The sequence below is a fragment of the Rousettus aegyptiacus genome, unplaced genomic scaffold (genome assembly GCF_014176215.1).
Source record: "Rousettus aegyptiacus isolate mRouAeg1 unplaced genomic scaffold, mRouAeg1.p scaffold_m13_p_11, whole genome shotgun sequence".
Taxonomy (NCBI): Eukaryota; Metazoa; Chordata; class Mammalia; order Chiroptera; family Pteropodidae; genus Rousettus; species Rousettus aegyptiacus.
Window position 1 is genome coordinate 42894918 of NW_023416286.1, and position 24812 is coordinate 42919729.

At 40.7% G+C, this 24812-nt stretch overlaps 1 protein-coding gene across 5 annotated transcripts in view; it reads left to right on the forward strand.

Annotated features, from left to right (window-relative positions):
* PLEKHA2 (pleckstrin homology domain containing A2) overlaps window positions 1–24812 on the forward strand; it is a 65965-nt gene that overhangs the window by 376 nt on the left and 40777 nt on the right. Inside the window, exons 1-3 of one of the 5 annotated variants that reach the window (XM_016127379.2) lie at window positions 13252–13270; window positions 13590–13684; window positions 23517–23680. In XM_016127379.2, the coding sequence (XP_015982865.2) occupies window positions 23540–23680 (141 nt within the window). In that variant the 5' untranslated portion in view covers window positions 13252–13270; window positions 13590–13684; window positions 23517–23539. Of the gene's footprint in view, window positions 1–13030; window positions 13271–13589; window positions 13685–23516; window positions 23681–24812 lie in introns of those variants that run through there. The other 4 variants (XM_016127376.2, XM_016127381.2, XM_016127380.2 and 1 more) reach the window with 4 other exon arrangements.

Sequence of the window (24812 nt, forward strand, 5' to 3'; positions counted from 1 at the left end):
TTGAAATTCAAATTATTTTTGGTGCTTGGAAGATGAGAGGGGAGCAAGAGAGGGCAGTGCTAGTAAATAGGAACTGAAGGGGAAAGAAAAAAACAAAAGGCTTGGTTGGTATTTTTCCTAAAGAACAGTGCGAGAGAGCACCAAACATTATCAGAAATGTAGCTGGACTTGAATAATATTTTTTATTATGTATCCACAGGCTTAACTGTAAAGGAGAATATTCACGAATTTTACATATATTTGGTTTCTGCCCTGAAAGTAGTGACTGCTGCCCCTCTCCTTTTTTCAGCCTCTATTTTTGAGGACAGAGATGTTTTGCCCACAATGTAGCTACATACTCTCGAACCCGTTTCCTTGCCCTGGTTTCCTCCAAAGCTGTCCTCCTTTCGTGAATGTTGTCCACCCTTTTATTGGTTGTTTCTGCTTTTGGTAAGAAGGATGGAAAAAATGTGTGTGTGTGTGTCAGGGGGGTGATATCAAGATGGACACCATAATGAGAAGTGAGAAAGCAATAATTACATTTGAGAATTAGGTAGAGGGGGAAATAAAAGACCCTATTTTCTGTTTGATTGTGCTTTAGTCTTTCCAGGTCTGTTTTTTTTTTTTTTCCCCCATCTCTTAAAAAGAATGATTTGGATTAGTTATGGTTACCAGAGAGATACTGGACAGCCAGTTAAATTTGAATTTCAGACAAGCAGCAATAGAATAACCAAAAATATGACATTACAATTCTGAGTATTTGAGTTAGTTCTTAAATCACTTTACTCTGGTGATATTTAAATAATAGGTACCCACAGCGTACTGAGTTTTAAGGGAATCGGTTTCCTGATCTGCCTGAGATAGAGTGAGAGCCAGTTCACACTGGGTTTCCTCTGTTCCTACCTCTCCTTCCACACTAGTCTTCTCTCATTTCTAAAAAAGGAAAGGAAGGCATTGCCTTGTTTGTAAAAATCTCTGAGGCCAAGACAAAGGACAATTAGAAATATTTGTATTTGTGTTGGGAATGCAAAAGCCTTTTATAACAGACACAAATCATTTCACAAGTTAGGTGGTTTCCAATTTATGGCTTTCCATAAAATTTGGAAAAAAAACCTAATTAAGTTGACCACTGATAGATAATCACAATCATTTTTTAAAAATAGACTTTGCTTTTTAGAGCAGTTTTAGGTTGACAGCAAAAATGAGCAGAAAGTACAGTTACCATATGCTCCCTGCCTCCACACACGCACAAACTCCCCATGGGATAATTTTGAAGGAAGAGAAGATCTCTAAGTGATACCTGACCTATGACTCAAAGGAATTCAAAGAATTGAATGACATTGTCAAATTCAGCCCTTCTGAAAAAACAAATTTCAAGTTCCCTGGCAATGGTGGATTGGCTATTAGAAATTTTTACATAGGGTTTGTATTCGTAAGCAATTGAGTCATTGCAGGCCCCTCTCTGAAGCCATATGCCCAGAAGTATGTCCCAGTTTTCCTTCTTGTTAGCCCTGGACATTGTCATAACAAAGCTCTTGTGGCCCCATCTACTTGTTAATGTGAACAAGGTTTCTCAGTGCCCATGCTCATAAAAGTGAGAAATAAGGATGACACTGATGTTAAACCAGTTCATTCTTACAATAAGTAATATTGGTTGATGGCTATTTGAACTAATTACACATATATGTAAATATATAAAAATACATTATATTTAAAAATCAATCCTTAGCCATTTCCTTAAGATAAAAATTTCCAATAATATTTTTACTGTTATGTGTTTTATGATTAATAAAATATGTATTTATCTTGTTACTAATAATAGTAATGATGAAAGTCTCAAAGAAAATTTTAACAATGAGAGACTTCAGGTCACAGAATTTTTATTTTTTTATTTGTAAAATAAACCTGCATGTACATTCTTGTTTCAGAAAATATGATAGGGTAATCAATAAAAGATTATCAAATAACGAATGATGTCATAAAAATATATGACATTTGAATACAATCCTTTAGGGGAAGTAGAATGTAAATATAGTTCAGAAAGAAAAGGAAATTATTTAACATTCTGACTGTTAAAGAACTGCTTGTTTCTTTTGAAAAAGGAATGATGGTGTCAAATGACTATGGTACTTAGATTTTATTGGATACACTTAAAGTGATATAACAGTTTTATTTTAAAACATTCCATGTTAACAAGCCACAGAATACATCCTTTGCAACCACTCAAACATATTAAAAATTACAGATGTCATCTTAAAAATGTGCAAAGGGATACCTAGTTTTCCAGCATTTTTTAGGGAGTGTAGTGAAAAAAAGTTTGAAGACCACTGCTTTATATCATCCTCTTACTGACATTTCTGCTCATAATATGGTACTTATATTTCCAGATCCTTTGCAGCTTTGGACAGAAAAAATTGTAGGCATCATTCAACCTATAATTTCAGAGCTTTCTTCATCCAAAGTTCTTTCTCGTTTCCACTATGAACTGGGTGGTAGCTACAGGGTCATGGTACAAGGGCTTAAATTGGAGAAACCAGAAATAAATCAGCCCCTAGACCTCGCAGCTGAACTATTTCAAGAATATGCAGTTACATTTCAGTGGCTGTGATTTGACTCATGGTGTACTCAGTAACATATAATTATGAGATGCATTCTAACGGACTTCTACTGTAATGCGTGCTCGTCACCTTCTGAATACAGGGGAGCCACAGCAGGGTTTTATGGTAACTAATTGAAATGATCTAACCAACTCTGATGTGCACCCTGTCATAGGAAAGTGACTTTCTCATATACCAGCTGAGGTAGTTTCTGGTGGAGTTTCTCCAAGTATTAAAAACTTTCTTTTTAAGGAAAGCAGAAAAAATGGATGGAAGCAATGCTATGCTCAAATGGCAGAGGAAATGGGCATGGGGAAGCTATATAATAGGGATTTTAGCAGTTGAGATAGGAGAAAAATGAGGCACTGCTCTTCATATCAGAAATAAAAAATGTTAGTTCACCACAATTTAAGTGTTGCCAGCCAGTGTGCGAAGCTGCTTAACCAGTGCGTTGGGTTTGTAGGTAGTGATGCCATAGTTAATCTATGGTCAGGATGGGTAGTTTCACCACACGTGATTTTTAATAATAGATAACATCTATTTAAGCTTTGTTTTCTTTAATTAAACCTTTATTTTAAGATAATTATAAATTCACATGCAGCTGTAGGAAATAATTCAGAGAGATCCTGTGCACCCTTTACCCAGTTCCCCATGACAGTGGCATCTTGTCAACCATAGTCAATATTACAACCACGATATTGACACTGACGTAGCCAAGAGATGGAACATTTCCATCAGCAGAAGGGTCCTGTGTGGCCCTTGTACAGCCACCCACACTTGCCTGTTATACAACACCCTTCTCAACTCTTGACAATTACTCAGCTGTTCTCATAATTTCTCAAAATTTCTATAATTTTGTCATTTCAAGAATGTTATATAAATGGAATCAATTATACAGTACATAACCTTTGGGACTGCCTTTTTTTTTTCACTCGGAGTAATTCTCTGGATAGTTATCCCAGTTGTGTGTATCTATAGTTCATTCCTTTCTATTGCTGAATAGTATTATATGGTATGGATCCACTACAGTTTGTTTAGTTGTTCACCAGTTGAAGAACATCTAGTTTATATCAAGTTTTAGCTATTATCAATAAAGCTGTAGCAAACATTCATGTACACACATTTGTGTGAATTTAAGTCTTCATTTTTTCTGGGATAAATGCCCAGAGTGTAATTGCTGGGTCTTACGATAGTTGCATGTTTAGTTTTTTTAAGAAACACTGTCAAACCGTTTTCCAGAGGGGCTGTAGCAACTTACATTCCCAACAGCAATGTACCATGATCTACTTCTCTTCATCCTCACCCACACATGATATTGTCATTATTTTTTATTGTAGCCATTCTGATAGGTGTATAGTGATATCGCATTGTGGTTTTTCTCATTGTAGTACAATATTTCTTTTTATCTTTTGATTTTTTCCCCCATTTTTATTGACATATAACATTTTATTAATTTAAGATGTATAAAATAATTATTTTATATATGTATATATTATAAAATTATCACAATAAGTTAACATCTGCCACCTCACACAGTTGTGGTTTTTTTCCTGTAGGAGAACTGTTTAGCAACTTTCAAATATACAATACAGTATTGTTAGCTATAGTTACCATACTGTACATTACATTCAAAGAACTTATGTATATTATAACTGGACATTTGTACCTTTTAACCACATTTACCCATTTTACCCACCTTCTGCATCTGGCAACCATCAATTTGTCCTGTTTCTATTTTTTTTTTTTTTAAGATTCTACATATAAGTGAGATCATACAGTATTTGACTTTCTCTGTCTGATTTACCTCACTTAGCATAAGACCTTCAGGTTCCATCCATGTTGTCACAAATGACAGGATTGTCTTCTTTTTTATGGCTGAATAATATATATATTAACATGTATTATATACATATGTATTTATATCACATTTACTTATTTATTCATCCATCGATGGACATTTAATGAACACCTAGGTTATTTCCATGTCTTGGCTATTGTGAATAATGCTGTAATGAACATGCAGATGCAGATATTCTCTTTGAGAAAATAATTTTGTTTCCTTCAGATATATACCCAGGAGTGGAATTGCTGGATTATATGGTAGTTCTGAGGAAACTTCTTACTGTTTTCCATAGTGGCTGTACCAATTTACATTCCCAACAACAGTGCACAAAAGTTCCCTTTTCCCCACATTCTCACCAATACTTATCTTTTGTCTTTTTGATAATGGCCACTCTAACAGATGCGAGGTGATATCTCACTATGGTTTTAATTTGCATTTCCCTGATGATTAGGAATGTTGAGTATACCTGTTGAATATCAATTAGATATTCAATTAGGAATCTTTTCATATACCTGTTGACCATTCGTATGTTTTCTTTGGAAAAATTCTATTCAATTTCTCTGACCATTTTTAAATCAGACTGTGTATTTTTTTGTTATTGAGTTACATGAATTCTATACATAGTTTGGATGTGAATCTCTTATCAGATATATGATTTGCAAGTAGTTTCTCCCATTCCATAGGTCGCCTTTTCATTTTGTTGACTGTTTTCTTTGCTGTGCAAAAGCTTTTTAGTTTGATGTAGTCCCACTAGTTTATTTGTGCTTTTGTTGACTTTCCATTTGGTGTCAAATTCAAAAAATCATTCTCAAGACCAACATCAAGGGGCTTACCCACTATGTTTTCTTCTAGGAGTTTTATGATTTCAGGTCTTCAATATTTTTAATTGAAATAGTTTTCGCAGACTTCATTTGTAAAGTTGTTTAAAATAATGAAAAACTTTTTATTATTAAGCAAAATATACATAACGTATAAATATAATATTTAAAAAATATAAAAGAGGGTGAGTGAATCCTAAAGCTTCTCTTAGTACCTCAGAGGTGATCTCCTCCCCAGAGGCCTCTACTCCTACCAGTAAAACACGTGAACATTTTCACTTAAAATAAAAGTACTGATCACAGTTCAATCACTTCTTCCTACTCCCAAAAGTCATCCCAGGAATGATGAAGATTGTCTTGACCTCTGGGAATGCTCGTCAACTTTTCTTTCCCCTTCTTTGTTGCTGTCAGCTAATCCATTTAAGAATATAAGAATGAACAGAAGAAAGACATTTTCCCTTCTATCCTCTCCCTTCCTCCATCTCTAATAGTTTTTCTATTCTCCTGCTGTTTCTAACCTGCTGAGGGCTAGGAAAACACGTAATTGGACCTTTGGAAATTAGATATTCAATCAGAAGCAAGCCTAAGAAAAGCTCTTCTTAATTTAGCGAATTTGGCTACTCAGAGGCCCTTCTCCTCTCATCTTCTGCATCTGGAGTTCTAGTCCAGAGATTGAAGTTGCCAGAAGGGTAATCTCTAGATAAGGGTCATGTTCTTGTATATGTCTTCAGCAAGTCAGGACTGTGACATCTTCTGACATCAGATGCTTGAGAGTGCATTTGGCTATTTATCCAATTAGAACTTTCACAGCATCATTAAGTATTAGGTGTAAGGATAAATTTAGCTTGTTATTGTCTAATTACTAAATGAAGGAGTTAAGTTGAACTGGGTTTAATTCTCCAGCCTCATGTTACACTTAGTTTTAACATAGTTTGATAGATTCGTGGAGTCATTTTACAAATTATGAAGAAATTTGAAAGAAGATTCCTGAGCAAATTACTTGTCTCCAGTGACTCATACTGAGTTTCACTAGGTCTCAGGGTTCATTCAAGCTACTAGTCAGGTTTTGTGTATCTTTTCCAGTGGTAGGAGTTTAACGTGAATGGATACAAAATTGGCTAAAATTTTTTAAACAAATGGATCCACAGACTGACAGGTATTTTTAAGTTGAGGATAAAGCTAGGTTTATGGTGAATTTTTTTTTTCTTAATCACAAAGCAGCTATGAGATCTATGAGGTACTTTTAAATTAAAAACTATTTACTTGTAAAATTAACAATTTTTCCTCTGTCATAAAATAATACATGCTTATTGAAGGCTACTTAGATAATTCAGAAATAAAAAAGACTTTAAAAAATCATCTTTAAGCTTGCACTTGGATAATTTCATTTTAAGTTATATTCTTGAAAACTACATCTTTTTATTATTAAACACAGTACTTACAAATTGATTATCTCTGAGGAAGAAAACAGTGTTTGGGAGACATGAGTGGAATAAATATTTGTTTGTTCTTACTCTTTTGTACCTTTTGAACTTTGTACTGTGTGTTTTTTCTATTAGCAAAATAATAGAAAGATGTAAATATGTTCAAATATCCTTTTTGCTTTTCTTGGTTTTGTAATAATCAGCTTGTGTTGAGAACCACTGATGTTAAAGTTACCCTACTTCACTGACTACCATAGGCATCTTTTGAAATAAACTGGATAGAGTTTATTCCAGCTAACAACTTTGACTGTGTTTACCCATAAGTATTTACTAATAGTAGTGCCCATGTAGGCTCAGAGCTGAGGAAATGAATTATGTAACTAGTCTAAGCAAAAAAATAAAGTTAACTATACTATGAAAACATGGTCACGGATTCAAAGCTAAGGTATCTATTCATTCTCTCTCTCTGATTCCACAGGCCCAGCTCTTCCCAAATAACCACAGGGTATCACTGGGGACGCTGGAATCCTATCAGTGCACTGTACTTAATCAAAATGATGGAAAAACAGTGCCATCAGCATGAATCAATAGGAATGGTGCATTTAGCCAGCAGACTGTTATTTCTGAGGACAGGCTGTGCACTCAGTTTTGAGGTTTATATTAGTATCAGATTTAGCAGGATAGTAGTGTTTTCCAAACTTTGTTACTAGAAAATAATTTTAGCATGTATATGTAATATATGTATATATGCATGTGTGTGCACATGTATCAAAAATACTATAAAAAGAATAAAAAAATAAAAAAAACAATACTACGGAATGGCTGGCTTAAATGACAAATTTATTTTCTCACAGTTCTGGAGGCTGGAAGTCTAAGATCAGGTTGCCAGCATGGCTGGATTGTGGTGAGAGTGCTCTTCTTGTCTTGCAGATGGCTGCCTCCTTGCTGTATAGTTCACGTAGCCTATCCTCAGTACCTGTGGAGAGAGGGGAGATCTTTTCCTCTCATAAGGCCACCAATCCTATTAGATTAGAACCCCACTCTTATGATCTCATTTAACCTTAATTACCTCCTAAAAGCTCTATCTTCAAATGCAGTCTCATTGCCAGTTAGGTCTGTAGCATGAATTTGGAAGGAGGGGGCCTAATTCAGTGTGCGTGTGTGTGTGTGTGCGCGCGCGTGCGCGCACGCGCGCACACGCACACACACAAACACACTTTATATTTTACAAGTTTTATATATAAACTTCCAGGTGTTCCACCAAATTTTTACCTTTTTTGATTTTACTTTTTACTGTCCTATACTTCTGTTTTCCTTGCCCTATAAACAAAATTGCCAAAGTTTCTTCCACTATCCATATTTTTTATTCTTCGGGCTCTGAGAATTTGAGTTAAGAAAGAACCCTGAGTATTTAACAGAGATCACTGAACCAGGATTCAGAACTCATGGATTCAACTCATGACTAGCTACGTGATTCTGAGATTGTATCTCTCTCCTTAAAACCTAAATTGTTTCATGTGTAAAATGAGTTTAAGAATCTATAATCCATAAGGAAAAAAAAAAGGATCTATAATCCTGTGAAAGTAGAAAGAATAGTTAATAATTTATCACATAATGTTAGCTCTACGTAAGTAAAATGTCAAATGAAATTCAAAGATTTTTAGTGCAAAGGTATGATATGATACTGATTCTTTAAATTTAACAGACATTCACTGTACTTACCATGTGCCCTAAAAACATTAACTTGCTCAATCTCAACAACAATGGTATGAGATAGGTTACCTGTTATCACCACCTTACTTGTTTTATAGAAACAGAGAAAGAAGTAAAGTAACATGACCACAGCTATACAAATAATTAGTCATAGAGTTAAGAGTCAAATCCTGGCAGCTTGGCGCTAGAGTCCAGTTTCTATGCATTCACTACGAAACTGCTTAATCACTTCTAAATGTGTCACTTCCTTGCTCAAAACCTTCATTAGCTCTTGATGCCTAAAGTAATAAGTACAATTCATTAGCTTAGCAACAAAGAAACACCAGCTACCTGTTTCCTTGTTTTGTTCCTCATTAAAATCCATGGGGAATAAATATTCTTAACTGGACCAGTCACACTAACTTGAATGGACCCCTGCCTCCCTGCTTTGCTTTTGACAGTCCACCTATTTTCACCCCCTTCTCGACCTCCCGTATCTTACCATTCCTTTAAGGTCCTTCCCAAGTCCCATCTCCTTCATACATTTTCTCCTGCACCTTTCAACCCCAACTTGTTGTGATTTCCCATGGAATTTTATCTTTTCTCTTCTCTCTGCATGTATCATAGCTTTTATGATAGTTATTTCTGTATATGTTATATTCCCTCCTTATTAAATGATGGCCTCAAGGGAGGACTGCAATATGCTTTCTCATAGAGCTTTCACATTTTTTATTAAAAATTTAAATCATTATTGTTCTTTTCTCATAACTAAATGTATGCATATTTATTGCAAAAAAATTAAATGTTACAGAACTACATCTCTCAGAAAGTAAGATCCCCCATTATAGCCCTCCCTTCTCTACCCTAAGGGAACTGTGGTTAACAGTTTGGAATGTAGTCTTCTAGACTTTTTTCGTGTAATAAATACATATCATTTTTATTTATGGAACTGAGAGTATACTACATGGACTGCTCTGTACCTTTTTCTACTTAAAATATTTAGTATTTTTCATATAGAGATATGTCCCCTTCTTTTTTAACGGTTACATAGTATAAGACTAAATGGATATACCAATATATATCTGTTCAAGCCTTTGTTGATGAGCATGAGTACAATTTCCTATTTTCACCATTGTGAACAATGCTGTAGTGAGTGTGTATATATTTCATATATATTATACATATATATACATATATATATACACTTCATATATACACATATACTCCATATATATCTCCAGATAACTTTGTGTAGGGCATATATTTTACATAAAATTGCTAGGTTAAATGGAATGGAGATTCTAAATGATGATGATTATCAAAAATGTGGAGGGGAATTTTGGTTTCTGTCTTTCTGTATCTTTAATAAATTCCATGGGTAAGAGAGTAGACTGCAGAGGTTTGTATCTAGGCTTGGTCTCTGTGTCTTAGTCACTTCCTCTATAAAATGGGTAAGAGTACTTTGCTTCTAATGTTGTAAGATTTGATAGAAATAATACATATAAAGCAATTAGCAGTAAGTGTCTAGAAAATAAGTAAATGTAAGACATATGGCAGGAAACATGGTAACAGGTTCTGATAATTATTCGTTGAATGAATAGGACATTAGAAAATAGCAGTTCGAGTAATCTTTCTGGAAATGGACAGTATTTTACTACTGAAATCAGTTTCAACTATTTATAAAATGACCAGCTAGCATTAGAGGTGCAATGTGTGGCCTTGGACCAATTTATCTCTGTGCAAAATTAACTGGCCTGAACCAGGATCAACCAATGACCTTGGCCTCTTCAGTCCCACACTTTTTCCAACAGAACTAACTGGTCGCAGCAGCAGCCTGGTACCTTATACAGTGGATATCTCTAAGGACAGAGAATGATGCAGTTCCCTGGAGGGCACCCTGGCTCACCACTGAAGGTTATTATGTTATCCACCCACCCAGCCATTGACATTAAAAATTAATAGAATGTGCATAAATAAATGGTTAGAATAAAAAGCTTTCTGTTTAGATTCTTAGATTCTGGGCCCGAAGTTTCCATCTTCATGGAAGAGTTTTTACATCAATATTAGAATATTCTAGGGGTAGTCAACCCTGAGTTCTAGAATTAATTCTGCCACTAACTAGCTGCAAAACCTTGAACAAATTGTTGAATCTCATCTAGCACTAATGCAACGAGGGGACTGAAATAGCTGGTGTGAAAGGCACTTTTTGACAGTCCTTTCCCTACAGGCGGTCATATTTTCAGACATCAAGGCTGTTTATTGTACTAAAAAATACCCTAATGCATAAAACCAGGCAATGGGAATACTTTCAAAATGTGTCAGTCATGAGATGGCAAAAGGACTCTACAGCAGTACGCAGAATCGATTGACACCTACTCTGTGGTGCCCACTACAGGAGGAGGTAGCAGGAGGTCCTCTAAGGAAGCACCTGGAAATCCAGGGATAAGGAAGTGGAATCAGGACAGAAATTGCAGTTTAACTGGGGCCAGATCCTGGCCAGGAGCAAATGTGGCAGAAAATGGGGCTCCTAGTGAAGTATGAGTAATGCCTAAAGTACAATGATGACCCTCCCCCTAGCCCATGTTCTTGCCCTTCATGACTGGCATCAAAATGTGCCCATCTTCTCAGGTTCCTCTCAAAGCTCACCTCCCTCTTGAGAATCCACCTCTATCCCACATACAGACATATTGCTCCTCTAAAGGCTGACAGTACTCACTCTCTGTGCCATTCATTCTCATGGGACTTCCAGAAGGAATATGAAGCTGCCTCTATTTTCCAGTGACACTTGTATTCTTTTAACGAGACCCAAACCCTTCAGCTCCTCTTTGCCTCCCAGGCATCCAGTACAGTAGTGCTCAGGAAATATTTGTGGCTCAGTGATTGAGTGACTCAGGCAGGCCCAACAGGGAGTAGAGTATTATGGTTTTAATATGAACCATACCATGAAATCTGAGACTTTGACATCACTGCTCCCACTGGAAACCATCAGTTCCAATAGGATTTGCTTGGAGTTGAGTGGAATTTTGTTTTTCATGCTGAAAACCATAATCTAATTTTTAAATTAAAAAACATTTACATAGCACCTACTTCAGTTTTGACAGTAATCTCAACACTACAAATGTTAACTCATTTACTCTTCATAATGATGTAGATGTAGAAACTGAGGCACAAAAAGGTTAAGTCACTTGCCCAGGGACCAAAGCTAGTACGTGGCAGAGGTGGGATTCATATCCAGGCCATCTGTTCCAGAGAACATACTCTTCAAGATGTTATGCTGCCTGAAATTTATGAGTGGTAAAAATCTTCATAAGCAGAAAAAATAAAAATAAAAAATTGACGTTGATGTAGGTATTTCAAAGGAAATGATTTTTTTTTTCTTCTTGTGTCCCCCTTTCCTTCCTCATTCAAAGTAAAATGTTCTAAAGCAAACAGCCTTTTTTCACACCTGAGGGAGCAGGGCGGCTCATTTTTGCTTTGGCAATCAAAATGTAAGAGGAAACGTGTGTGGTTTCATCACTGGTGCTTTCGGGGTGTGTGCTGCGTGTTGTCCTGCCTCCCTCCTGGCTCATCTGGCTCGGACTCCTACCCCCAGGCTGTTGCCTCAGGTCCTGGAGACTTTCCCCAACAATAGTGGGATGAGGACTCGCTTTTCTGTCACTCCGGAATATCCAGTCCCTGTCTTAGAAGGATCTTCTTTTATCCTCCTCTCCCTCAAAGTCTGGTAGGACTCAGACCTTAGTAACTACTAAATTTGCATCAGAATCCCCAGAAAAACGCATCTCACAGATCCTCCATTTCAGGGCGAATCCACTACATTTCTATGTTTTGCATGTTGATTGCCTGACTTTATATATATTTAAACGTCTATCTCCTCACGTGGGAGGCCAGCTTCAGAACCTGACAGACCTGCCATTGATTAACTGTGGAACCCAGGACACATTTCTTCACGTCTCTGAGTCTCGGTTTCCTCATCGTAAACGGGATGGATACCCATAGGGCTGCTCTGTGGATCAAATGAGATAACGCAGAAGCTGCACCGGCACACAGTAGTTCTCTTAGGTTCTTCTTGGCAATATTTACTTAATGCATGCTTGTCTGTTTCTTCCCCCCCCCCCCCCCCCCAGAATAGCCTCCCGCTCTGAGGGCAGGAAGGGCCATACTCTTTGCGCCATACTCTGAAAATATCCCATACCCCCTGTTAGAACATCCTGCCCCACTGGGTTCCTCGAGCACATTCATGACAACCCTGGGGAATCTGCGCTTCTTCTTTTGATCCTCATCCTATACCTAACTCCGCAGCTCCAGAAAGGCAAATGCTCAGGATCCAAGGGAGGCCCGGCTGAAGTCGCTGGGTGGGGCTTAGGGAAGAAGAAATGGGGATAAAGCTGGAGCCCGTGCTCTGGCTCGCCTCTCTCCTTCGAGGATGCCTTCGGCCCCGGCTCTTTTCCCGCTGCGGACACCTGCTGCCCGGGGCTCGGCGTCCGAGGCACGGCCTCCCTCCGCCGCCCGGGTGCCACCTGCGCCGCGGCAGACGCCGGAGAGATGGTTGGGGGCCGCCTCCCCGGCGCCCGCCCCGCCTCCTCAGCGCAGCCCGCCGCGCCCGGCCGCGCCCCCTCCCACCCCGCTGCGCCCCGGCACCCCTCTCCTCCCCCAGCGGGCTCGGCAGAGCATTGTACTCACATCCGGGGCTGGGTTCTGCTTTAATGTGAAACGTAATTAACCCGGAAAAAAGAGCCGAGAGACAAGAGAGGAGGGGGCGGGGTGGGGGGAGAAGAGCGAGAGGAGCGAGAGGCACCGAGAGTTTGGCCGCGAGATAAAGAAATCCCCCGAGAGCGCCGGCCCCGCGGGCCAGAGGGGCGCGTGCTACCCCGATGTAACCCCCGCACCCGGCCCGAGCCCCGGCATCTGCACGGCGGGGTAAGTTGGGTGCCCTCGCGGGCCCAGGAGCAGAGACGTGCAGAGGGGCGCGCGGGGGCAGGCGCTGGCTGGGGAACTCTGGGCGCACAGGCGGGGCTGAGTGCGCCTGCCCTGCCGGCCACCGCCGCAGTGGGGGGCGCCGAAGCCCCTAGCTCCCTCCTCTAGCCGGGGGAAAGCCCGGAGGGCAGCCCCTCCTCCACACCGCTGGAGCGTCCGGGGTGGCCAAGGTCGCCACCGCCAGGGGTCGGGCTGCGGGGGTGGGGCCGCAGAGAGGGTGGGGGCGGGTGTTCTGCTGAGCTGCATTTTCTCACGTTTGCAGCGGCGAAACTTCTCTACGGGTTCTGGCGCTTGGGGCAGTGGCCCCGCAACGACTGCCCGGGCTGCGGGTAGGGCAGGAGAGCAGAGAACGTCCAGGCAAGTCTCTTGGGCACGGATTGGGCCGTGGAGACTCAACTCCTTTCCCCGATTACCTTATTACAGAACAGGCCTAGTATGCTTACATAGGGAGACCTCTCCTTTGGGTCAACCTGGGCCCTCCGGCTTCTGGAACTCTAGGCTACGTGGGGGAGACTTGAAGGAAAACTTCTAAAATGCAGGTTCGGTGCCAGATTGGGAATGCACCTCGAGGGAAGCTGTAGGTCTCTCTCACCAACTTCTTCCTCACCTTACTCGCTTCCCTTTTCTACTCCAGTTCTCTCCAGTTCTGAAGACTGTTATTTCATCAAATTAAAAAAAAAAAAAAAAAGAGGAAAGAGGAAAAAAGAGGCCTTGTAAGGAAGGAAAATTGTCCAGGCATGTCCTCCACTTCGGCCTTACACATCTCCTTTCTTAGGCTAGCCCAGCCCCCAAGCCTTTCTGCCTCGGCTTTCCTTCCTTCTTGATGAGTGTGGGTTCAAGCTGTGTCTTCCCCTTCTAATTCCTCCCACCCCTCCTTTCTTTAGGACTGCAATTGGGTTTTTTTCCATAGGAGAATTAGAAGAGGGAAGGGGAAAGCATTCTAAGAGGACCGCCAGCTGTGGCTGTTGGAGGCATCTCAGCCTGCTGAGTGGTGGTTGCACTTGGGCTGAAGTTCCAAAATTGTACTCATGTTGTTCTTAATATATCTAAATTAATCCCGTTTTCTCCTTTCTGGAACTTTATCATTTGTCTTTGTTGGGTGGCAGAGCCTTCAGAAACAGTAAAGCCAAAGATCTTGAAAGAATAGAAATGTTTGTTTTCTATTTTATTTGCATTCAATTGACATATAATGGTTATAAGAACATGAAAGACTGAACAAAATGCAGCCTCTCTGTCTTTAGGGAGCTTCCAGTCTTTAGCTTCCTAGAACAGGAAGCCGATTGCTCAAATAAAGATCAGCATGCTTTGAGTAACCAGAGGAGGCTTTTAAAAAGCATTATCATCATTTCAGATATTAGCTTTCTCCATTGTGTGCCAATTGAAGGCAGATGACTTTTGTTATAGTGACTAGCCCAATGTATAATATCTACTAGGTGCTGAGTAAATGTTTGTTGAGTGAATGAATGACTGCAAGCATGTGAATTGTTTGCACCTGTGCAAATGGAAGGGCAAAGAGCAGTGTGGGAGTGCCTCTACTCTGTAGAAATTCGGTCTACCAAGCTGACAGTTTACTCTTCATGTTCCTTTAGACCTAAGTCGTATGCCTTATTTGTAAACCCCACTTTTTACAAAGTGTGGCACTCCTTGTGGAGTTCTAGCTAGCTGATGATGGGAGCCTTGCTCACTTCATAGATGGGTAATCACCTAGGTATTGACTTGGAAACCACCTGCTCTTTGGTGGAGAGTTTGCAAAACGTTCTTTTCCCCTGTTGGTGCTTTTTTCTCTCTTCTGTATAAGGAAGTAGGGTCTGCGAATTGCATCATGCCATCATAGGGAGCTGAACTGTATTATGTTACCTTCATATTTTACCAAAGTTAAGTAAATCCTGAAGACATGCAGGTTTTGGTTGGTGCCTCCCAATGGATAGATTCTGCAAAAGTGGAAATGGAGATGCATCAGCCTTCCTGCAGAACAGCCCTCTTACAGGCTTGCTGGGTGCTTGCTGAAAGTTCTGAAACACTAGGAAGACCTGAGCTGCAGGAGCAAGGTCTTCATTGTGCACATCCAGCTGGGACTTCATTGATTTCCTGTCTTCTTCATGGAGCAGGTGGTTATACCCTGTTAAAAGGCTGGAATACCTAATATTGTGTCTTGCTATGGACCACAGTACAGTAAGTATTTCTTCTGATTCCTTGAAACTACTAGGGTATTGTTTATTTTGTCCAGTATAGTCCTAGAGGTTGGAAAAGATGATCTGGGAGCTGGAACATTGTGCTTCTGTGCCTCTTCTCTCTTCTCACCATTGAGGAGTTTGGGTTGCCTTACTTTCAGTTTTCCATCTGCCTTACTGAGCTGAATAGGACTCCGGCAATCTAATCTGTTAGGCTTTGCAAGGGCAGGAAGCAGAGCAAATATTATAGTGTGACAGCCTATGGGAAGAGGAGAATCCTAACCCTGCCCAATATAAACCCATCATTTTGCCAGGGAATTGGACTGGGTGGAGAGATAGTGCAGCTGAGAGGTGGGAAGGATGTGGTCCCTTCCTTCCCGTTGTGAAGAGGCCTGTGCATGGTGCATTGAGACTCTAATTGGAAGACTCCCCTTTGACCTTTATTCTAAATCTTGAGTTACTCTCTTCTCCCCTCCTCTGGTCCCTTCTGTTAAACCTGTCCAATCTTTTGGGCTTTATAACTTCTTTCTGAAAACTCCTTCCCTGCCCTCCATTGTTTGAGTGACTTGCAGAGCCTTAAAGACTGGATTGGGCTCTCTCACCATGGAAGTCCCAACCCTACTAGTGCGGGAGCTCCTGACACTGCCCAGTGTGGGCAAAAGGCTTTCAGGTTTGGGCTTGTAGTATGCCTTTCTGCCCATAGAGTCTGGCAAGCTGAGATAAAAAGAGTGGGAAGCTAGGTCTGCTTGTCCTCCTTAATGCTCCTGGGAAACACTACAGTTAAAATGCAAAGGCTCATACTTCCGGTTCCATCAGCTTTGACCATTCACTTGCAAAGTGGCTCTCTGCTTTTGTGATGCTCAGAGCTGGAGGCATCTGGGTTCTGTTAACTTTCAGGGTAGCCTGTCTGAGGTGGAGTCTGCAGATCTCTTGGATTTTTTTTTAAATGTCTTAGAGAATTTTAGAGATGTAAAATATGATGGTTGTTGGAGTAGAGGCAAGAGTAAGTGAAATTTATGCCTTGCCTTGTGAGGGATCCCAGTGTCACAGCCTTTCTGTTGATATTTGCTTATTGATATTTGAGGGGTAGAGATGGCCCCTGCAGATGCCTGCCCTATATTGAGCAGCTTTGTTATAGTCATAATCATATACTACTTGTTAGGCACCACCCACCCAACTACCCCTCCCCCCTACATACACCTTAACAACATTTGCCCTGTGCTTACTCTTTACCAGATCTCCTGTTAAGTACTTTTCACACATTATTTCATTTAATCCTCACAGCAGTCTTCAAAGTAGGTACAGCGATTCTCTCCATTTTGCAAATGAGAACATTAGAAGAGTTCAGCCGCCTGCCTGATTCTACAACCCATGCTCTTTGACTTCACTGTACAACATCGATGGGTAACTGAAGTCAGCACACCCATTTTCATAGTCATCTTCTTGCAAGAGTTTCATCAAAAGCGCTCGTACCGATTACTGTCATCTGCACATCATCTTTGTCACTTCCAGGCCCTCCTCTTTCCCTAAGTCCATGGTTGTGAACACATGTCTTTAGATAGATACACTTAGGCCATTTATACTTTCCCCTGGCACTTCCCAAAAAGCTAATAGGAGAAATAATGTTTTCATTCTACTGCCCACGTTTCAGTGGCTGACACAGTTAAGTTTCAAATGAAGATTATAGCTCCCAGACTCCTATGCAGCTATTACTAAGAAGTCCCACAGTGAAATTGAATTCATTGTGTCTTCTAAGTGGAGAGCCTTTGATGATTCTGTAAGGTGGAGGTGTCAGATTTTACAGATTGTGTAAACCCAATGTGGCAGCTCACCTGCACTGGTGATTGGTCTGGTGGAGGTGGTCTAAGGAGCCTTGAGCCATGGCAAGCCTTTGTTTCCTACCCACTCCAATGACCATATTTTCTCTGAACTTAGATGAGGCTGCTCTTAAGAAAGGTCATGAGTGTTTAAAATATTTTGTTGTTTTTGGTGCCTTTGTTGCAGTGAGATCAGTGTTCAGTTACTCCTTCCATTGCCGCAATATTTTTTCCCTTAAAAATTCCTTGAGTATTCTTCATTCAGAGTTCTGGGATCCAGTGGGGATTGGGCTGTCCTTGTCAAGGAGGAACCTTTTCTTTATCACCTTGTTGCTGTAGATGCTCTTCCCCTGGGAACATTTTCTTAGCACTTTCCCTTCTGTCCACATTATTCTCCTGCCTTAGACTATTTGACGTTTGCTCTGATGACATTTTCGAAATGCATTGATATTGTAACAGGAAGTAGATGCTCTCATACACCCTAAGTTATCATCTTTGGCTCATTCTCAGGGATGCATTCTGAAATAGCTGTGCTTGTGTTTCGTTGTTCTTCTGTTTTTTTTTTTTTTTTATTGAACCTTTGGTATTGTTGAGGTTCTGAAACACACACCTCTGTGCACTGCAGTTTAAACATAGGTGAGTGCTCTGTTTACATGGCCTATGCATATTCTAGCAATAGTTGAATGCCAGCTCTTAACCTCCACTCCCTAGTTCCTGTCTGCTGTATTACAGTCCTCGCTGAGACCTCTGATGTCATTTTCCGATAAACTTTCTCTTGTAGAAATTTAGCTCGCCGGCTGATGTTGCTGCCATCTCCAGCTCCCACCCTAGGAGGGGGTAATAAGATAGGAATTGCACCTACTGTGTGCCCCACTACATGAAAAAAAATGCCATCCTGACTATTTTCTGGGATAAAAATCTCTGAAATTCCCTGTCTTGCCAACAGAGTAATGTGAAAGAAAAATATCTAAATTTAAAAAACGAATTAAAAATTTTTAGAACTGTCAGAGGTTATAGTGGATTGCTTCACAATGGGGCCCATACCATTTAAGGTTTTATCTCTTTTGTTGCTTTCTTTCATTTTTATATGCCTCAAAGATGTCAGAATGGCCAGGCAAATGTATCTTTCTTATTTTAATCTATTCTTTCTCCTGTCTCCAAACTGCATTGAGATCTTAAAAATTAAGATCTCCAATATAGCAAACCACAGCTTTCATGACAGTGCTATAGCTTTTCTTTTCTTTTCTTTTTTCTTTTCTTTTCTTTTCTTTTCTTTTCTTTTCTTTTCTTTTCTTTTCTTTTCTTTCTTTTTTCTTTTCTTTTCTTTTCTTTTCTTTTCTTTTCTTTTCTTTTCTTTTCTTTCTTTTTTAAATATACTTTTCCACCTCTTCATTTATCTGTCTAGCCATTTATTTAAAAAATGTCAATCCCATCTCCTAAGCTTCAGGAAGGAAAATTTCACTGGTGGTTTCTATCAGGGCCCCCTTCCTTTTCCCTGAGTGCTGGGCTCAGTGTGGCTCAGGAGCTGTAGCAGTAGAGAAATGGAGGCATCAACTTGAGTGCGAATACTCAGTCAGCCCCAAGGATAGGGGCTCCTCTTAGGAAGACCAGGGAGTAAGGAACCAAACCCACAGGGGAAAGAATGAGCCTTTCTAAAATGATGTTGCAGTAGGCGGTAGGACACCCAACTAGAATGGAGGGTGCCAAAGCTCTCTAGGTAGGTACCTTGCTGTTGGGCAGCTGTGGTGGGTGGGATATTGCTTTATTAGATTTAAGACTTTGACACACCAAAGAAGTCCCAAGAGACCTATAATTTAGGCAAGTTTTTGCTTGTTTGTGGACTCTGGAGACTTGAGAAATACATTTTCAGCTTCAAAATTTATATGCTGCGGATTGAGGTGTGTGTGGAGTTAAATAGCTTTCCCTTCTGCTAAATAAAGTAACATGTTCCTGTAGAAAATTTGGGAAATACAGAAAATATATAGAAGTAAGTAAAATTCACTAATAACCCATAATTACTGTTAATATTTTGGTGTCTGTATGTCTTTTTCTAAATATAGATATACAAAAATAATATTTAGGGGGTTGAGATCATATTACATCTTATCAGAATATGGGGAGTTTCTCCCTAATTCATTAAAAATGATTCGAAACAGTTTTTAAACGATTGCATAACATTTCCTTATGCAAATGTCGCAGAATCTATTTAACTCCCTAATCATTGGGAGTTCAGGACATTTCCAACTTTTTGTTATTATAAATTCTATTGCAGTTCCTATCTTTTTAATCTTTATTTGCATCTTCATTTATTTACTTGGATAGGATCCTAGAAGTCGAATAACTGGGTCAAAGGGTATAAACATTTTTAGCTCTCTTGTTACATATTGCCAAATTGCTTTCCAGAAAGGTTCCTACTCTTGTCCCAGGTGTATAAGAATCTTAGGGAAACTTTTCAAGTAGATGACACTTGTTTTAAGCAGCAATCTTGTCTTTTTTTTCCTCTTACTGACTCTGTCTTTCATCTGAGTATGTTCTATTTTCTTAGGGTCTTAGTCCCAGATACTTTTTGTATATTATGAGCCTGATAAAGATGTCAGTTGCTTCAGTTCCTAGGGGGGCATTTTATTCTTGGCTTGAATCTTTTCCAATGATGGAACCTGAGGCATTGAAATGGACAGTTGAGATATTTTGGACAAAGAAGTCTCATGCTAAGATAGGCAGCCACTGACTCTTTTTTTCTTATGAGCTCTGTCTGGTCTACTGGCAGATGTTGGCCAGGAATCTGAGTTTAATTGACATTTAAATTAAATGCTGTTAATCAATGGGTAACTCCATGCAAATTCACTTTTTTTCTTTAGTTTCATTTTTATACAAATTAAGTATTTAATATATTTTCATTCACAATACTTACTTAGGAATTTATATAGTGAAGAAATCTCGATCATATAAAGCTTCCCTCTTTTCCATTTTACTTTAAATTAAAATACATTATTTAGTTATTTGGATATGTGAGGCCATGTTTTGGTTTGGGGGGGTGTTTGTGTGTGTGTGTGTGTGTGTGTGAGAGAGAGAGAGAGAGAGAGATTGGGATTGGGATTGGGATTGAGAGAGATTGAGAGATTAATAGATGTTGTGTGCACACATCGTTTTGATTTTCATTTAACAAAGTCCAGGAAGGAAAATGAAGCAGAAAACAAACATGAAAAAATATTCACCCTCACTAGGCATCATTATATATTTAAAACCAGCAACATTTTAAAATAATGAGAACATTCAATGTGTGTAAGAATATAGCAATGATAATAATATATTGCTGGCTTCAGTGTAAACAAAATATTTTTAGAAATCAATTTTGTAGTAGGTCTGAAGAATTATAAAGGATCATAAGCTATGATCTAGCATAGTATTACTTGGGATTTATGCTGTTTCCTTGTAAAAGGAGAAAGAAAGCTTGAAAATATAAATTTCAGCATTATTTATAATAGTGAAAAATTGGATGTAATCTGTCTAATCAGAGAAAAATGGTTAAGTAAATTATAGTAAATCCAGTCCAGTAATGTTATGCAACTATTAAAAATAATGATTACTAAGACTGTGTAGCAACATGGAACATGTTTATAATATAATTTAAAAATTTATGAAGGATGGTTATGTAGACGGGGGCATGAAAAAGCCTGCAAAAATGAAAAGATCTCTAGAGCAATCTTTTTAAAATGCCACTTGTGTTATATTGTGGTTTTTACACTGAACATGGAAAACACTAGGGAGTTTTGGCATGCTTTAGAAAGATATAGAGTGCTGAGTGGGGTGGACGAAGGTCCCTTCATACACAAATGTTCTGTGCTCTTTGTTTTCCATGTGTTGTGAAGCCTAAGAAGCTACTTGCTGGATGGTTTTATTATGGTATTAGAGCAAAGATGAAGAGGTTGGCCTGAGAGTGGGGTATCTGGTGCTCTAACTCAGTCAGAACACTTTGTATCTTGTCCCAGGAGATGGGAAAGAGTCATTGTCAGGGTATGGGGCCCAGGACACGTGGTGGAGGGGGTGGGAACTCCTCAGGTAAACCACTCACTGTCACCTTCCACCTTATACTGGGGAACTTGAGTTGAGTAGAGTCAGTAAATAGTCTAAAACTGTATAACTGGAGGGATGATGTGAGAGTTGGAAAGGACATTTCGAAGTGTTGCCTCGGTCGGGGAATTTTGGGGCGACAGAATGTGTGCACATCAGGTGGGTCCCCCGTCTTAAGTACCAATTACTAGCACTTCTTTTTTTCCCTTCTCTGCCCAGTCGTTGGGGTTGGGGCTGGGCCTGGACGGGGGCAGCGTTCATTGTATTAGACGGGTCTCTCTGGGAAAAAGAGGAGGAATCAGCAGAGACTTGGAAGGTAGTAGTGACAGGTTGAAGAGGAAGGGAAAGGGTTTCAGGGCTGGGGCAGCAGGCTCTCTGTACCAAATCTGAGCAGCTGTTGTGAAAAGGGCTGTATATATGGGATCGTAATGAACTATCTGACAGAGTTTTGGGGCTTAGGACCTCAGGTTTGTTTTGTGCACTGTCTTTTGGAGTATGTCTCTTGCTAATTATAACCACAAGTCTGTGTGATTCTCCTGCAGCCGATTCTTTCCCCCACCTCCCACATTCTTGATGGGCTCTGTGACTCAGCGGCTTCACAGGGCATCTGAGCAGCCTTCCCCCCCCCCCCCCCCCTCCCCGCTGAGGATAGAATCACAGTCAAGAGATGCTGTAACCGTAATTCTTCTTTTTATTCTTTCCTTTTGGTACATGAGAGTCTTCTCCTTCCTTGGACCTATGCAAATGGGAGGCCCCCTCAACAAAAATAGGCTGTTGGAGGATTGTAGAAAGAGTGTCTTCTCTAGCTTCTTACTTGAGAAAAAGACAGGCACTGATTAATCCTGTGGGCTGAACAGGGAGCATTTGAAAGCCTGCATGACGTCAGATGCCTTGGATGCTGTGCTTACCGACTGGGCCCAGCGATAGACTTTGTTATCCCACTGTTTGCAGTTTATTTGCTTTTTCTTTTAGAAATGTCCCAGGAGCGGCAGCAGCCTTGAAACCCCTAGAAATTCTGTCTCTCCGGTTGGGCTGGCATCAGGGAAATTTGCTGAGTTTTCTTAGGGGATGAGTGAGCTCTGTCGTCCTGACCAGGCAGCTGCACTCTCACCAGGAGGCTGACCCAGCCTTTCTGTGGGAGACTCCTGTTTTCCACCTTTTTCCTGTGAGGAAGCTGCATCTCCAACCAACACCAGGCCTCTTGCCTTCCCATCTGTGACCTAGTGCATGTGAGAAGACAAAATTCCTCCCCTGGCGTTTGTTCCTAACTCCTATCTACCTTTTTCTGTTTCCCGTACTCACACTTGCTTGCTCCTTTGTGAAACTGGAGCTGGGATGGAAGCTTAGTTCAGGCAGGCACCGAGAAGCAGGGGATCTGGCCGCAGGTATCTGACTGATATGAGGCTACTTTGTGCAGGATGTTCATTCTTTCAATTACAGGTGGCCTCTGGCTAACAGCAAAATAAACTAAGTGAAGCTGGGGCTGAGGGATGTGCCCTGCCACGAGGTTCCAGGAGCCTCTCAGATTAGTTCCTTGGTCGCTTCATGGATCTAGAGGGGCTGCTTTTTATGACTGAATTTTGAGATAGTTTCTTTATGTATAAAATTAGGTTATGACCTACTTTCTGAGGCTATTGTGAAGAGTAATAATAATATCTAGTGTTTGTGAAGTGCTTAATGTGTGCCAAGCATTTAAATCTCACCAGAATCTTATGAGGCGCAAGTAGTGTTATTAAACCCATTTTATAGGTGGAGAAACTGAGGTGCAGAAAGATTAAATAGTTTGCAGTCATAAAATAAGAAGCCAGAATGGGAATTGGAACCCAGGCCCCTGACTGACCCCAAAGCCTAGGCTAATATCCTTTATGTATATAAAGTCGCGTAATGCTCTGCCTCAGGAAAGTTAGGTGACATGTGTTAATGGGTTTCCATGACTGGTGCTTATGGAATGGGATCAATAGAGATTTTCAGAGTTTGGTTGGGGTGGAACATTTGGTGCCCTGGGGAAGGAAGCCAGCGAGAGTGCCAGCCCAACTTCTCGCAGAGGTGAGTCGAGCCAGGGTGAGGTTCCTGCAGGTCCTGAGGCAGGGTCCTTCTCTGACCGGCACCTCCCTCCCTCCTGCCATGCAGGGTGATGTGAGCAGAGCCCAGGAATGCCTTATGTGGATCGGCAGAACCGAATCTGTGGGTTTCTGGACATCGAGGAGAATGAGAACAGTGGCAAGTTTCTGCGGAGGTACTTTATTCTGGACACCCAGGCCAACTGCCTTCTCTGGTACATGGACAACCCCCAGGTGAGAGGCTGTGGGGGAAGGTGGTAGGGTGGCTGGCTGCCCATCACTGTCTGGGAGGAATGCACTTGGAATTAGCCTCAGGGGCTTCATCTCTCTTAGGCAGCACCAACCTACTGGTCAGTAAGGAGAAGAACCTTTCCATACACACTCACACATGCAGACATGCACACATGCATGTATGCATGCATGTGCACAGAAAAATTATTTCAGATTTTAGCTTGAGAGAACAGATTCACTCTTCTGACCCAGGGGATCTGGTGTCTTTTCTTACACTTAGGAATTTAACACTTAGAAAAGTTAGGCAAAGGCCAGCCAGGCTGGATCCAGGCTCCAAGGCATGGCTGGCTTCCTCTCACCTCTTTTATTAGGGCTGTGGCCTTGTGGCCACTCCTGCTCTTCTAGTCTGGGGCCCCTCCCCAGCAGAGAATGTGACCTGGTTCCTTGAGCTGGACAAATGTTGGACTTCTTTGGTTTCCTGCGTTGAGTCAGGAATCAGAATACTGAGTTGGAGGTGACCTTGGAAGTCACCTAGTTTTGTTTCCTTGTACTACAGATAAAAAAAGTTGAGGATCAGACACTTGAAATCATCAGGGGCCTCCTAAGTTTTATTGCTGTGCTTGGGGATCCCTAGAGTTAACCATTGTCTGGAAAAAAGTTGCTCTGCCTTGGATTTGGGATCTCAGGTCCATTTTCTGGTGGTGTGAGTGTTGTTGGCTCTTTCCTTTTTACTGCCTGGGAGCAGTTTGGTTGAATGAGGCCCCCAGGATGTGTGGTCCTTGCACTGGCAAGATCATGGGTCATGACCATGATGGGGTTGGGAGGGGTATGGGGCTGAGGTCTGGCTCTGGTTCAGAGGCGTGGGAAGACCAAAGTCTTAAGAGTTGGGGGATGGATTTGGGCTTTAAGATGTGAAGTGGAAAAGAGTCCTGTGAGTCTCTAAGTCATGCAGGGACTAACCCTCTAGAGGCCTTTGGCATTTGTCCTCTGGATTTGATAGCGGAGACAAAAACACTACAGATACAGAAAATATACTGAGGTCAGTTGCCGCTAATTGCCTTCTCCAGGAAAGACTTGACCCTAAATAGAACTGTGCCCCTTGTTTCAGCCCACATCTCTGATAAACCTGCTGCTC